Raw genomic sequence first — 14,992 nt, forward strand, 5'->3', positions numbered from 1 at the left:
GATCTTCTGTCACGCTGAAGCCGCTACATGCTTATTGCTTAGCTAGCTCTCATTGCACAGCAGCACTTCACACCTTTCTGCCACTCATGCCGTGATCTCGTGACAGCGAGACAGGAGAGTCGGTCAGTATGCTTTCTATACTTAAACATCAGCCCATAAACCCTCAGCTTTGGATTGCACTTTCGCTTGGTTCGTTACGTATATTAAGTTTTTCATCTGCGCAAACAGCTCAGCAGTGTAAAAGGTCGTGAGGTGTTCAAGATGGCGACTGTGTGAAGTTCGCACTCTCTGTACGGTAATAAATTGTTTTTGAGGCGCCTGGTGCATGTTAAATGTGCCACATTTGTCGTAGAGAAAGTCGGGTTTTAGTAAAAACAGATGGCAAAAGGTGTCATAGACGCGAAGCAGAGTTAAAGCTCTCTCATGTGATGAATGCGCTGCTGTCACGGAATACATGGCATTTATAAGAACTGCTTTATTTACTGAGTTTAACACTTACAATGAAACTGAGGAAAACAGTTAAAGGTCTTTAGATTAATATTAGGTTTAAGTATTCGTGAAGTCAAGATCCAACTGCTTTTAATTCGCCTTCAGTCTTTATAAACGCGTGCAGTTCAACTTTCTTCGCTGAATCCAGCATGACTGTCTACATTTGATTTTCATAATGACTGCGTTTCAACACCTAGTGAGCTGACTACCTAGACAGCATTTTTTGGGTATCTTAGACGAGTGAATTGCTGAGATTACACCCAACATATTACTGGTTTGGTATGGAGTAATGGTATCAGATGGTTATACCATGGTGCTGAGTGAATACCATGTTCATGTATCATGGTTTTTATGTATACCATACTGACCCCTATAAATATGTGTGCATGTATGCATGTCCAATTATACAATCAACTTATTGTCCGATCATGGTAAATGTGCTAAAAAAGGACTTGGCAATGTTATAGCACAGCAAATGTCAGAAAATATGGTATTGGCATGGCTCATTTCCATAAAAACCTGGTATTGCCATAACCCATGTCCAAATCCATGGTGCATGTCAAAAAACAATTGCTATAGCATGGGTCCAAAAAATGAAATTGTTGTGGCTCTTGTTCTAAAACACAGTATATCCATAGTACATATGTAGAGCTGGTACACTTCAGTACTTTTTGTTAATGCAGTATTTTAGTTGTAGTTCTAAGCTTTCAGTTGCAGACTCAAAGCACACCTGTCCAAAACACTATGTAGGCACATTGCTAGATTTAAAGACACAGATATTTTTTTTTTAGTAGCAAGTTGACTTAAATCACATTATTGTTCTTTCTCTGTTTTTGTAATTGTGTGTTGGAATTTTTGTCACTAGTTCATGCATGCACACCCCATGCTGACACCACAGGGCATCGGTTTATGCTGTGACAAAGGCATCAGTCCTGCCCACTGTCCTGCACAGCTATGGCCAAAGACCAGCCAAATGTGTTTGACCTCATCCCTCTTCTGGGGTCCACTGACCTACATGAGCTGGAGCAAGTCAAAACCCTGCTGCAGGAAACACTCAGTGCAGGTTAGTAGGCTCTTGTGTTCACATAACTTCTCAAGTGCATGTTGAGAAAATTGTACCATAGCCAGTGTCCAGCTTTTGTTTGAACTTTCACTACTTAATGTTTGTTAGTGTAAATGGATACATGTAGGATTTTTTTTGACAGAAAAAGGGACCATGTTGCTGAATAGCCTTGTGGACTATTTCCTGGAGACAAGCTCATCTCAAGCTGTGGACATCCTGTCTTCTGTCAGGGAGCCCCATGATAAGGTGAAGGAAGACTCATCTTCAGTATACAATTTGGTGAATTAATGATTCATCATGGATCGCTGATTAATGAATAACAGCCTCATCTGGATATATTTCTTTTTAGTATCTTTTAGATAAGATGAATGAATGCATGGGCAAGCAGAGCTGCCGCGTCTCCACCATCACCCTCCTCGGCCATATTGTTCGCAAGCAGCCACCATGGATCCACAAGATTGCTCGCTTCCCTCTGCTTGCCTCGCTGCTCAAATGCCTCAAGGTACCATAAATTCAAAGCCAGTCAAGTGTGATAGGGTTACAAATAGGACCTTGAACTTGGATAATGACTTGCATGTGGGTTGTTTTGACATGAGAAAACCGAGAAATTATATTCTAATGTGGAAATTGTTTTAATGGGATATTTCATCCAAAAATGAAGATTGTCATTTATTCACTCTCTTGTTGTCCCTAAATTATCTTCTATACATACATGTATGTACATCTATATAAACTACTGTTCAAAAACTGTTGGTTCAGTCTTTAGATATTTAAATGGATTTAAGTCTCTTATGATCAAAAATATATTAAAATGGTAATATTGTAGAATATTATTACAATTTAAAACAACTGTTTTCTATTGGGTCATTTTGTGTAAAATGAACCAAATTTCAGAATTTCCTGGCTCTAATTTTTGATCTTGTCAGTAGTTTTTTTTCTGAAGAAGGATATACATGATATACATCTCAGGTAAATATTGTCATTTTGACAAAATAGCAGATTACTAGTAAATATACATCCGTGACATTTAATATTTTGACTTTCATTGCTATACATGTTTATCTCTCTTCAGAACCTTTAGTTAAATTGACATGGAATGACCCTGTTGGAATATTTATTCCACTTAATACATTTAATCCATCTTTGCTGAAGAAAAGTATTGTTTTTTGTTTTTTTTTGTTTTTAACATCTCATTGAACCTTAACTTTTGAATGGTAGTAATATAAATTCAATTTGATTTTTATTTTTAATTGATTTTTTTACTTCCAGGCTGACTCTGATGTTGTAGTTCTCATAACTGGTGTGCTGGTGTTGATCGCTCTACTTCCCATGATTCCTCAAACCAATAAACAGCTTCTTTGCGAGTACTTTGATATCTTTGGAAGGCTTGCTGCCTGGAACCGACGTCACCCAGGTACCCAGGCAGAAACACTGCAAAAATCTTTGTCTTTTTTTTAAATGAAATGGTGTTTATTATGCTTCAGTTCTTAGAAGTGCTATGTTTCTAGGTAGTTGAATCATAACTTGGTCTAAAAGTACTCATTCTATGAATGTGTCCTGTAGGTCATCCTCACGGAGTGTTTGCAGTCCATCTACATGCCAGCATATACTCGCTTTTTCATCGTTTATATGGCATGTATCCCTGTAGTTTCATTTCTTACTTGCGTGCCCACTACAGTATGAAAGCAAATGTTGACACATTTGAGGAAGTGGTGAAGGTAAGGTTTTATCTTTCATTCCATACAATTTTAAGAATGGTCACTTCATATAAGTGGCAAAACTATTATTACTATTTCAACACCTGGCCTAAAATTTCCTCCTCCTTTTATAACAGCCCATGTTAGAGTATGTACGGATACATCCTGAGCTCATCACCGGAACCAAAGACTATGAGCTTGATCCAATTAGGTACGTAAAATGAAATATTATGATTTCTGTTATATCATTACATGATCCAGTGAACGTGATTTTTCATGCTTTACTGTTTTTGACTGTGTGTAGATGGAAGAGATTTGAGCCTCATGATATTGTGATTGAATGTGCCAAAATTTCGCTGGATTCTAAGGAGGCATCATCTGAAGAAGGAAACTCCTCTCTATCGGATCACATATCACGGCGCTCTGTAGACCATAGCCGATCATGGTCAGAGCTCAGCATCCATGGTAAAAGGATTTATTTATGATTTATATTTACTAAACACTAATTCAGTGGTGTCCTATGTAATTATTGTCTGTAAATCCAGCCACGAGAGTTTTATTTTGAAAATTGAAACTAAGGCATTTGCATTCACAGGTCTTCATCACAAATTATTTATTAAAAAAAAAAAAAAATCATAAGTTGCACCCCATAAAACAAGATAATGCCATCTACTAATTAAGAAGCAATTATCAAAACACAAATACATATACAACACAAATATGTACACGATAGTAGAAACTTACCAAATGCCAACGCTTCATGTCTAAAGGAGAGCAGCTTATGAAATCTACATACAATACAGAAAGACTTTGACATTTTTATGTTTTAATAATTAATATATTTTTTTACATTTTCTTGTGAGATTACTGATTGTGAATCTTAACTACTTTTTCTGCTAACAGAAATCACATCTGTCACACCAATGGCTGCTGTTCGTCAGTCTCTTTCTCTGTCACTACCTTATCTCACTGTAACCCAAGACTCAGGTTCCAGCGCACAGAACCCTGACCATCAGGTAAAAATCCTCCAAAGACGTAGGTGAAATGACCAACATTTTTTGAGTAACTTCATTTCCTGATAACCTTTGTACAGTAACAAGTTAAGTTCTCCAGCCCACTGAAGACAAGTAAACTATCAGTAATAAAATGAGCAAAGATTGTAAATACAAGCAATATGACAATTGAACAAAATGGCAAAAAAATTGTCATGTCTACTGGTTAATAGCCTAACCCAAGTATGTAGTTATCCATATTGTTCAGGAAGTCAGAAAAAGCCTCTAAATGTAGATTAGCATGTCTGTGACCCTAACTGAATGATTTTATGATTGGTCCATCAATAGAGTGATAGGATGAACTCCTCAGGGACAAAGGAGGAGATATGGAGCCCTTCCTCAGTGTGTGGGCTGACCACCCCTCCCAACTCTCAAGGAATGTCCCCCACCACAGTTTCTGATGTCTCACATAGTGCCTCCCACCTCTCAGGACGGATGCCCAGCACTTCAGGTCAGCTAAATGTATTCTAGTCTAGAAAGCAAAAAGGTACTGATGGTTTGTTTGATCCCTCGCAAGGCTTCAGGGGTTATTTTTGTTACAGGGGATGGAAAATTCAATTTTTCAATTCGTTTTATTTGTATAGCGCTTTTTAGGATACAAATCGTTGCAAAGCAGCTCTACAGGAATTTAAGTTTCCACAATATATTTATATATTGCAGAACCTTAATATGTTTGACTTATGGCAAAATTTGGTAATTCTGTGTGTTGTTTGAGCATTGGCATCCTCCGAATTCCTCTGAGGGGTTGGCATTATCTTTTCTCAGGTGTTCGGTCATCTCAGATCATTTAAGGGTTGGATCCAGACTGAAGCTTCTGTAATTCCTACATCCCGTGGCAGAAGCAGAGAAACAAATAGAGACATAATTAGCGTAGCTGCTGTTCCATCTAAGCAAAAATGATTTGTTCAACCCAAGCTAAAGAATAATAATAATGTACATTTGATCAGATATAACTGCACTACAAGATTATAAGATGCATTATGTGAATGCTTGGCTAAAGAGATGTGCCTTTAATCTAGATTTAAACAGAGAGAGTGTGTCTGAACCCCGAACGTTATCAGGAAGGCTATTCCAGAGTTTGGGAGCCAAATGTGAAAAAGCTCTACCTCCTTTAGTGGACTTTGCTATCCTAGGTACTATCAAAAGTCCAGAGTTTTGCGACCTTAAGGAGCGGGTTGGATTATAGCGTGGTAGAAGACAAGTTAGGTACACAGGAGCTAAACCATTTAGGGCCTTATAGGCAAGTAATAATATTTTGTAAATGATACGGAACTGAATAGGTAGCCAGTGCAGAGACTGCAAAATTGGGGTAATATGATCATATTTTCTTGACCTGGTAAGAACTCTAGCCGCTGCATTTTGGACTATCTGTAGCTTGTTTATTGAAGATGCAGGACAACCACCTAGCAGTGCATTACAATAGCCCAGTCTAGAGGTCATGAATGCATGAACTAGCTTTTCTGCATCAGAAACAGGTAGCATGTTTCGAAGCTTGGCAATGTTTCTAAGATGGAAGAATGCTGTTTTTGTAACATGGGAAATATGATTTTCAAAGGAAAAGTTGCTGTCTAATATAACACCCAGATTTTTGACTTTAGAGGACGTGACAGTGCATCCGTCTAGTTGCAAATTGTAATCCAAGAGATTCTGTGTACTGTTTTTTTGGTCCAATAAGTAATATCTCTGTCTTATCTGAATTTAATAGGAGGAAATTATTGGTCATCCAATCTTTTACATTTTTTACACAATCTATTAGCTTAGTTTAGAAGTTTCATCTGGTCTTGTTGAGATATATAGTTGAGTATCATCAGCATAGCAATGAAAACTAATCCCGTATTTTCTAATAATATTACCAAGAGGCAACATGTATATTGAAAATAGCAGAGGACCTAGTGGATCCTTGTGGTACTCCATACTTTACTGGTGATAATTGTGATGACTCTCCTTTTAAATAAACAAAGTGGTAGCGATCGGACAGGTAGGATCCTAAACCATCTTAAAGCCTGCCCTTGAATACCAGTATAGTTTTGTAATCGATCTGTGAGTAAATCATGGTCTACTCTATAGTGTCGAACGCAGCACTAAGATCAAGTAATACTAGCAATGAGATGCAGCCTTGATCTGAAGCAAGTCATTTGTAATTTTAACAAGTGCAGTTTCTGTACTATGGAGAGGCCTGAAACCTGACTGAAATTCTTCATAGAGATCATTTTTTTGCAAGAAGGAGCACAATTGAGCAGACACAACTTTTTCTAAAATTTTAGACATAAAGGGAAGATTTGAAATGGGTCTGTAATTTGCCAGTTCATTAGAATCTAGTTGTGGTTTCTTAATAAGAGGCTTAATAACCGCCAGCTTGAATGGTTTTGGGACGTGACCTAAAGATAACGATGAGCTAATAATATTGAGAAGCGGTTCTTCTGCTACAGGTAACGGCTAAATAAAACATGTTGTTGGTTTAGATGCACTGATAAGTTTATTTAGCTCTTCCTGTCCTATAGTTGTAAAGCACTGCAGTTTTTCTTTGAATGCGATGAATGAAGCTGAAATACTAGACGCAGTAGAATCTACATTTGATATTGTATTTCTGATGTTATCTATTTTATCAGTAAAGAAATTCATATAGTCATTACTATTAAACTGTGAGGGAATATTTAGATCGGGTGGCGTGTGTTTATTTGTTAATCTAGCCACTGTGCTAAATAAGAACCTTGGATTGTTTTGGTTATTATCTATGAGTTTGTGGATATGCTCTGCCCTGGCAGCTTTTAGAGCCTGTCTATAGCTGGACATACTGTTTTTCCACGCAATTCTAAAAACTTCCAAGTTAGTTTTTCTCCATTTGCGCTCAAGATTACGAGTTTCTTTCTTGAGAGAATGGGTATAACTGTTGTACCATGGCGCAGTACGTTTTTCTCTAACCTTTTTAAAATGGACCCTATCTCCCTCCACGCCCTCAGGGTCATCTTCTCTCCCATCACTCTCAGAGGAAATAGGGCAGCCTGCCCAAAACACCAGCAGTACTCAGGCTAAGGTACATGGACGCATAAAGCATTTGCTTTATTACTTATTAAACGCATTCTGAGAACTATTCTGTGGGCGTGTTTTCATAAAAATGCTTTTCTATCTAAAACTATTCAGGTTATTCAGACGGGCAAAGAGCTTAGGAAAGTCACACCGAAGAGTATTAATAACAAAGGTGAGAATATCTGCTGAGATTTATAGTCTCATTCCATTTAGTAACTGACACACACAAGTTAATATGCTTTACTTTTGCTACTTTTAGGAGGTGCAAGTGATGCCAAGATTCCGGTGTCATTGGTACAGCTCTCTGACACTGTTAAAAGGACAGATGGGGAGAGAGAGGATGGTGAGAGCAGTGAAATCATGCAAAACAATGAGTTCCACACATTAAAAGTGTTAAATCGTGGCTTCATTTTCAGTGACCTTCTCCAATGTTTTCTTTTAAGATACCATCAATGAGGATATTTTGAATCTGACTCTCGGGAGACTGGACTTTGGAACAAGGCCAGGCCTGGATTCCTCATTTTCAGGCTCCTTAGACACCCTTCTCTTGTCTCACCCCAGCCGTGAGCAGAATTTAGCATCCACACCCAACAGGGTTGAGCAGCAACCCTGGTCCTTCTGGCCCACTTTCACCCCCATCTGTTCTCTGTCTGATCTGACGAAGGGGTCCATGCCTTATGAGCCACTGTTTGACCTTGCCCTGCCTAAAGTGGCATCTCTTTTTTTGGGGCGGAAGACCACAGAGGCCATCCGAAGGGCTGAAGAAGAAAGTGAGCACCGAGAGGAACTAGAAGGGGAGGATCTTTCTGCCACATCCCCTCTGGAGGTGTTGGATCGTGTTATTCAGCAGGGTCATGACACCCATGAGAAAATGCTGAAGAGGTACACTTCTTTTCCTCTTACTGATATGACTACTTAAAGTGTTTTAGAGGAAATGTGACAGAAGAGTGTCCGTTTGCTTTCTTGCAGAACTCTGTCCTCTCAAAGCCAATCAGCAGACCCACACTCTGGAGGTAAACAGCATAGCAATAAAGGAAAAGGTATTTAGTAATTTTACTAATTCATAGGCTCTCCGTGCTCAAGACGCTTGTGTCCTCCAGCTTTTCTCCTACAACTTTCCTGTGTTCGTTTCCATTTTCCTGTCACTTTCCTCTAAATACTTTTTCAGATTTTTTTTTTACTGTCATTCTTCATAAAATCAATCAAACAGCATTGTTGGTTATGATCAGCTGAATAGCCAAAATCTCTGTAGATTCTTAGTATAAGTGCACAATATTTGTTGAAGTTTTGTTTTATTATGTTATTTTATTTATATAATTTTATTGTATTTTCCATAAACTATCGTTATGGTTTTTCCAATATCTTGCAGCCTTAATTCTTGTTGTTGTTTTTACATTTAAACTACATGGCTATTCTTGTGCATTTGTATTGATTGCAATGTATTTTCCAGGTCCTGTGTCGGCAGCGTCAGATGAGCTGGGGATGTTGCGCAGTCAGCTGCTATTGCTGCATAACCAGCTGTTGTATGAGAGACACAAGAGAGAGCAACATGCACTTCGTAACCGCCGTCTATTTGGACGTATCGTCAATGTCACTGCACTGGAAGAGCAAAACAACTCCATGGTAATTAACGAAACTAGAAGAGTTACACAGGCCTGTGCAAAAATCTGCATATAGTTGAAAGGCTTGTCAGTCATTACGTTCTACACATGCCCCATTCTTTGCATACTCATTAAATATTTTAGTTTGATTTAGTTTAGTTTCGCTTTACCAGCCAATAAGCAATAGTACTTTTAGCTCCATTTATCACGTTTTAATAAATCCATTCTGAAGAATTTGATAAATATTCCTCTGTAATCAGTGCAGAAAATGTGAGCGTTCAGGTCTTGGCATGACTGGTGACATTGCCCTGTTAAAATCCCTCAAAGTCTTGTCAGGCTTGAAACAAAAGCCTTCTTAAGTTGTTGTTTCTTGTAAGTGATTTTCCAGTAATGTGATATTTGTGTGTGTGGCAGAAAACCCAACTCAAGCTTCAGGACTTTGAGATGAAGGCTGTGCAGGTAAGTCTGAAAGAGGAACAGAGGCGCTCCAGGCATATACAGGAAGACAGAGATGCTCTTGTGAACCAACTGCAGACTCAAATCCAGCAGATACAGAAGGAGCGGAATGACTATTACTCAAAGATGCAGGAGTTAAAGGTGATCATAGGGCCGTAGGACATGAAAAGTTACATAGTTAATCTTGCTCACAATACAGCACACAAAAATGGTCAACATTTGCCATTCCATTGCTGGAATATAGAAGAGCATGTGCGGACTGTGTAAAATATTAATGTTTAATGTGGCATCATTTACAGAGTGATTTGCAAGAGAATCAGAAGAAGGTCGGAGAAATGGAGGCAGAGCTCCAGAAAGCCAATAACAAAGTGTGTAATATGGGACTCGTGCTCAGCCAGCTGTCCATCAAGGTAAGACTTGTTTATGACAAAGATATGCTACATAAAACACTATCACACACTGCAAGATAATTTATATATTGATTTGTGTTCCTGATTTATCCAACCACAGCTGAACAATAGTGAAAACATGGAGCAGCAGATGGCTTTCCTGAACAAGCAGCTGCTGCTTGTGGGTGAAGCCAACAAGTTATGTGTGGAGAAAATCGACCACTTGGGGCCTGAGGTTAGCAAGGTAAGCAATGATTATTAACTACTACTGACTTATGACTTGCATCATTGCGTGAACCAGTGAATCTACCAGTTTGTGACTGTTCTATTTTTAACAGCACTCTATAAAATGCGATTCATATTTATACCCGAATAATATGCTGATTGTTGACTTGATCTGTTGTGACTGTTAGGAGCTGAATATGCTGCAGGCATCTTCACTGCGTGAGGTTGAGCGTTTGAGGCAGAGCTCTCTTCAGCAGAGTCAGAGACTTGAAGCAGCCCAACAGCGCATCACAGACCTGGAGACCCAACTCACCAAGAAAGAGCAAGTCACCCGAGAGCAAAAGAAATTGCTGGAAAATGTCAAAAACCAGGCCATGTATGAGCAGACCTCCACCTTCACTGTCCTGTTAAAAGTTCAAATTAATTTTGTGATATTTGTTTGATTCCAAGTCTTAATTCTTATTACACAGGGTATTATATTACATTACATTATATTATATTAAAGGGTTTTCAGAACTGATTTGCCAGCTGAACACCTTAGACTTAAAATATTCCCTTGATTATACCCCTTGATATTTTTTTAATATTTAAATAATTTAATACATTTGTATGTTCATGGTTCTCTGATGATCGTCAAATGTAGGCAAACAAATAAAATAGATTTAGTTTGATTTTAATTTTTAATTAAAATGTGTAAATACTCATTTTTGATTTAATTGTTATATTTTACAACTAGTGAACCTCCTTTGTTTTCCACTTGAACCCTGTTTTTTATGTATTAGTTATGATATCTTTGCTAATGATGCAAATGATAGATCTAATAAAGTGGTGCTGTATTGATCTGTACAATATGGATCATCAGGTTCTGTTCATCTCTTCAATAGAATCTTGCTCTAAGATTTGCTCATTCAATCCTTGTCTGCACTGGTTATTTGTTTGCTGTAGGGAGCAGCGGCAGGCTTCAGAGAACAGGTATCTGGCCCAGAAGCACATCACTCAGGCATTACAATCTGAGCTACTTGAGCTTTATTGCCAGATAGAGCTAAAAAACCTGAACACTAAATCACCAGCTGAGCCCAGCAGTCCTCTCAACCAGAGGTATGTTCTGTATTGTCATGCACATATGTTTCTCCTCCACAGACTGATTTACATATACAAATGGTGTGTTCTGTAATGCATTCTAGACTTTACAGGGCAAAATATCAGCGAGAAAGATGATGGGTTGTTGGAAGTGTAGCAGAATTCTATTTCTATTTGTGTTTCAGGCCAAGTAGCAACAACACAGGCCCATCTGCTCCATCTCTATCTGCGGACCCCGAGAAAAAAGAGGAAGGAATGCACGTGTGTGTCAGTGGTGAAATATCTGCCGGTTCTCCTCAGACACCCACAGCACTCATTAATGGTAGTCAGGAAGAAGATCTTTCCGCCCTTACCCGTTCATTTCCCGCCCTCCCCTGCGACTCCCCGCTGGCAGTTGGCTCTTACCCCAGTACCGGAAGCTTTTTGGGTAAGAGAGCCAGAGAGATGTTTCGAAATAAGAGCGAGAGCCACTACGACGGTGAGCCAGCCACCTTTATATGCCTCTCTAAGGATCTTAAGGTTGAGCCAATTACAGACCCCACAGAGAGCATGGAGCTTGAAGAGGCTACTGACCAGGCTGACCTGCAGCCAATGGACAGACCCCGGGCATATAATATTCAGCGGAGGAGGCAGCAGGATCTGAGAATCATGGATTACAACGAGACCCACCATGAGCATTGATTGTACACTGTTGACATGATTAGCAGTTAGAAGAGGATAATTTTGGACCCAGTATTAGAATGCGCTGCTCTTTTTGTTTGAGTGGTTTGCAAAGTTTTAGTTCATTTTAAAAGCTCTTGTACTACAAAATGCCAAAAAAAAAGAAAAAAGTTGTCACTTGGTATTTGCCATGTAGTCACCACACTGGCAAGAGAATATCTTGTCCTCACAAAAGCTTCACTTATTTTTTGTCTAATATGAATTCATTGTAATTCAGTTTTTTTTTTTCTTTTCTTTTTTTTTTTTTTATCTGCATTTAGTGAGCAACCGTGGTGATTATATTGCGTGGTGGTTGGATGTTATTCGGGTCTCACTGTACTTTTCAGCAAATGTATTTACTAATCACTGTATTTGATCTTGTAATAGTACCGTTCGGTTTACAATGCTCCATGCGAAATGCCCCCTCGAGTCGTTATGAGATGAGTATTGTTAACTTCCGCTGATACGACTCGGAAATCACACATTACGTTGCAAATGCAGCACTGTAAATAGATCATGCCAGCCAACCAACCAATCAGGTCGATAAAAATGGGAAAAACAAAAAAAGAAGCTATGTGAAGTAGGTGAAGTAGACTAAGAAATCACATTTCGTTGCTGAGGCGAGCCGTGTGTATATGCCGTAGCAGTGGGCTTCGCCTGTAGAGAATAAGCAAGTCTTGTGTTGTGTTTATAGTAATAGATTTAATTTTTATGCATTAAGTTCTCTGCTGGGATTGTAGTGCCCAGTCACCAGTGCAATACTTCTTAGCTAACACTTCATGCCAGCTCGAAGGTATGGGTGGTGATGGGGAAAAAATAAACCGATTTAGATTGCTGCTTTGCAGGACCGTCAGAGCCTTATAGAACACAGGCCAGGCTGCTGTAGGTGCATTTGTCCATTTGAGACCTGTTGTGAAACGAGAATATCTTTTTGGTCAAAGATATGTCTGGTGGGTGAATGCTCTTGTGTTAATAGCGTACAAAATACGGCCACTGCAATACTTGGACACACTAAACTCTGAAAAGAAGCTGCTTGCTATAAGCCAGAAGGCTTATGTCCCTCTGTTATATTCTTTAATTTCTGTCTTGCACAGGTCATACCCCATCTGCAAAGAAAAGGCTTCATATAATGGGCTGCAGCTGGCTGATGTAAAAGTACTTTTTTGAATTCAGGCCTTCTTAAGATTGCTGAACCTTAGGAGAGCAATATACTTATGTCTTTCTAAAAAAAACTTGCCCAAAGGGTTTGTTTTCAGAGCAGGATATAATTGGAATATGTGAAGTGCAAAGAAAATAAAATGCTGGCTTAGGCCTGCCAGCTGGGGAAATGGCTCAGAGAGTTTACAATGAGAATTGAAATCTATGGAAATCACTGCTGTTTTTCTTTCTGTTTAGACTGTTCTTATCACAGTTCACTACGAGTGTGGTCTTACAGCTTGTGCTGTGTTTCCCTGTCACTTAGACTTTACTTTCTGCTTATGTACCAAAAGCCCTCTCAAACATATTGTTTCACGAAATGCCTTACTGAAAATAGTAGGAAGTCTGTACATCACCTTAAGTCGTTTGTTGAAAGACATCTGAACTATGGTACAACCAGATGGTGATGGGTGTAACAGGTAACCAGAGACTATTTTGAATTTGGGAAAACAGATTTGTGTTGTCCTACTTGCTATGATCAACAAAAAATAAAATATATGTTTTGCATATTTTTGTCATAGTCATCGATTTTAAAATGGTAATTGTATATTTAATAATACTTTGTGTGACAGCTCACTGTAATACATGCGTAAGTGTTGAAGTGTTTTATCTCCTTGTATTTCCTGGTGGCTTCCAGGCTGGTTTTCCAGCATGCCAGCCACCTGCACCTTTTTTATATCTACTCTGTTTGTTACTGGTGTCTTTATCAAGGTCTTCAACCATCTCTGCATTTTTTTGCAACTGTTTGTTGAGATGTCTGTAGCTGTTGGAGTGACACGTTGAGCACCTCCTCTGCTGTAGGTGTTGAGGAGGTCTAGAGCCAGTGGAATCATACTCGCAATCCCACCGTAGAAATTTCTTGCTTCATCACAGCTTAGCCGGTTTATCTCGTTGTGTGGGTAGCTGTGAAGTAGAAAAAAATAACTCCTGAGGTTCGTTACCATGTGACTTCTGCTGGATAATTTAAATAACTAGTGATTTTCTTTTTTATTTTCTTTTTTTTCCTGTCACTTAACTGTGCTCTTAGCTGACTGATGTTGCTGTTGGGGCTCAAGATCTCCCTGCAAGTGTTCAAGCCCTCGCTAAAAGTGTTTCTGCTTGACAGTGAGGTCTCCAGATGTTTTGAAACGCCTTCAAGATCGGAAATAATTTCCAAAAAGAGCAAGAAGATGCGTCTGTCTGTGGAATTGCTGCAGTGGTGATTCATGTACCTTTGGACATATAGAGGAGCATCATTTACTAACAAGGTCAAACTTAAGATCAGTGTTACAGTCTGTGTAATTACATTAGTTGGTATTAAGTGTAACTAATAAGCAATAATATTATGTGGGACTTATAAGTACACATACACTACTGTTTGAACGTTTGGGGTCAGTAATGTTTTTTTTATTATTATTTAATATTTGTATTTAGCTACATAGCTGCTTTCTACATTATTAATTATAGGAAATGTTTTTGAGCACCAATTTAGCATGTTAAAAAGATTTCTGAGGAATCTTGTGACACTTAAAACTGGAGTAATTGCTGCTTTAAACAGCCTGCAATCACAGGAAACCTTTTTTTTTTTTTTTTTTTTAATAGTTACTTTAAATTGTAATAATATTAAACTAGGGGTTTTCTGTATTTTTATGAAATAAAAGCAGGCATGTTGAACATGACCTTTTCCAAAACATTTTAAAAAATCTTACCGTCCCAAACTTTAGAAGGATAACGCAGTTATTGTGTAATTTTGTGTAATTCTAAGAATCTTTGACCATAACAGCGTGAAGTGTGAATAAATCACCTGTGTCACGGTGGAGACGGGCTCAGTTCTGTCCCTGGCCTGCTCCCTCGAGCGCTCAAGAGCCGTTATAAATATAAACTGCTGTTGTTTGAAAAGTTTATATTTCTGCTCAATGGAAAGTAGCTGCTCTCTGACATCAGTCATCTCAATTTTAGTAGTTAACCTGTTTAAAAATGGATGCAGCAGTGTTTAAGTGCAGAATAAGAACCTGTGCAGTGCAGAATTTTATTATAA

At 38.6% G+C, this 14,992-nt stretch overlaps 1 protein-coding gene and 1 pseudogene across 5 annotated transcripts; one reads left to right on the forward strand and one right to left on the reverse strand.

The window, feature by feature from the left end:
- Positions 1-13,477, forward strand: LOC306870661 (hamartin-like). Of its 4 annotated transcripts, none has more exons than XM_079418057.1 (22): positions 1-122; positions 1,355-1,552; positions 1,695-1,798; positions 1,902-2,054; positions 2,822-2,966; positions 3,116-3,270; positions 3,387-3,460; positions 3,554-3,714; positions 4,153-4,265; positions 4,590-4,752; positions 7,262-7,335; positions 7,443-7,500; positions 7,588-7,671; positions 7,772-8,210; positions 8,298-8,368; positions 8,779-8,951; positions 9,344-9,526; positions 9,685-9,795; positions 9,896-10,018; positions 10,188-10,375; positions 10,945-11,097; positions 11,265-13,477. In XM_079418057.1, the coding sequence occupies exons 2-22, from the start codon at positions 1,444-1,446 to the stop codon at positions 11,758-11,760; spliced, it is 3,330 nt and encodes a 1,109-aa protein (XP_079274183.1). In that variant the 5' UTR covers positions 1-122; positions 1,355-1,443; the 3' UTR covers positions 11,761-13,477. The 4 variants fall into 4 exon arrangements, with proteins under 4 accessions (XP_079274183.1, XP_079274186.1, XP_079274185.1 ...); XM_079418060.1 differs by having other exon boundaries at positions 8,298-8,341; XM_079418059.1 differs by having other exon boundaries at positions 1,388-1,552.
- A 104-nt stretch (positions 13,478-13,581) lies between these two features.
- On the reverse strand, positions 13,582-14,902 carry LOC306870774 (sperm acrosome-associated protein 9-like; annotated as a pseudogene). Its single transcript has 3 exons — positions 14,730-14,902; positions 13,992-14,186; positions 13,582-13,878 (listed from the first exon to the last, which is right to left on the reverse strand). The product of its transcript is annotated as a sperm acrosome-associated protein 9-like (transcript).
- Positions 14,903-14,992: the final 90 nt, after the last annotated feature.

The sequence above is a fragment of the Barbus barbus genome (genome assembly GCF_936440315.1).
Source record: "Barbus barbus genome assembly, chromosome: 6".
Classification (NCBI taxonomy): domain Eukaryota; kingdom Metazoa; phylum Chordata; class Actinopteri; order Cypriniformes; family Cyprinidae; genus Barbus; species Barbus barbus.

Excerpts from the sequence above, each read along its gene's own strand:
- LOC306870661 (XM_079418057.1), top strand. The coding sequence starts at position 1,444 with ATGGCCAAAGACCAGCCAAATGTGTTTGACCTCATCCCTCTTCTGGGG. Across the intron at positions 3,715-4,152 it reads GTCAGAGCTCAGCATCCATG|AAATCACATCTGTCACACCA; the intron begins GTAAAAGGATTT and ends TTCTGCTAACAG. Across the intron at positions 10,019-10,187 it reads TGGGGCCTGAGGTTAGCAAG|GAGCTGAATATGCTGCAGGC; the intron begins GTAAGCAATGAT and ends TGTGACTGTTAG.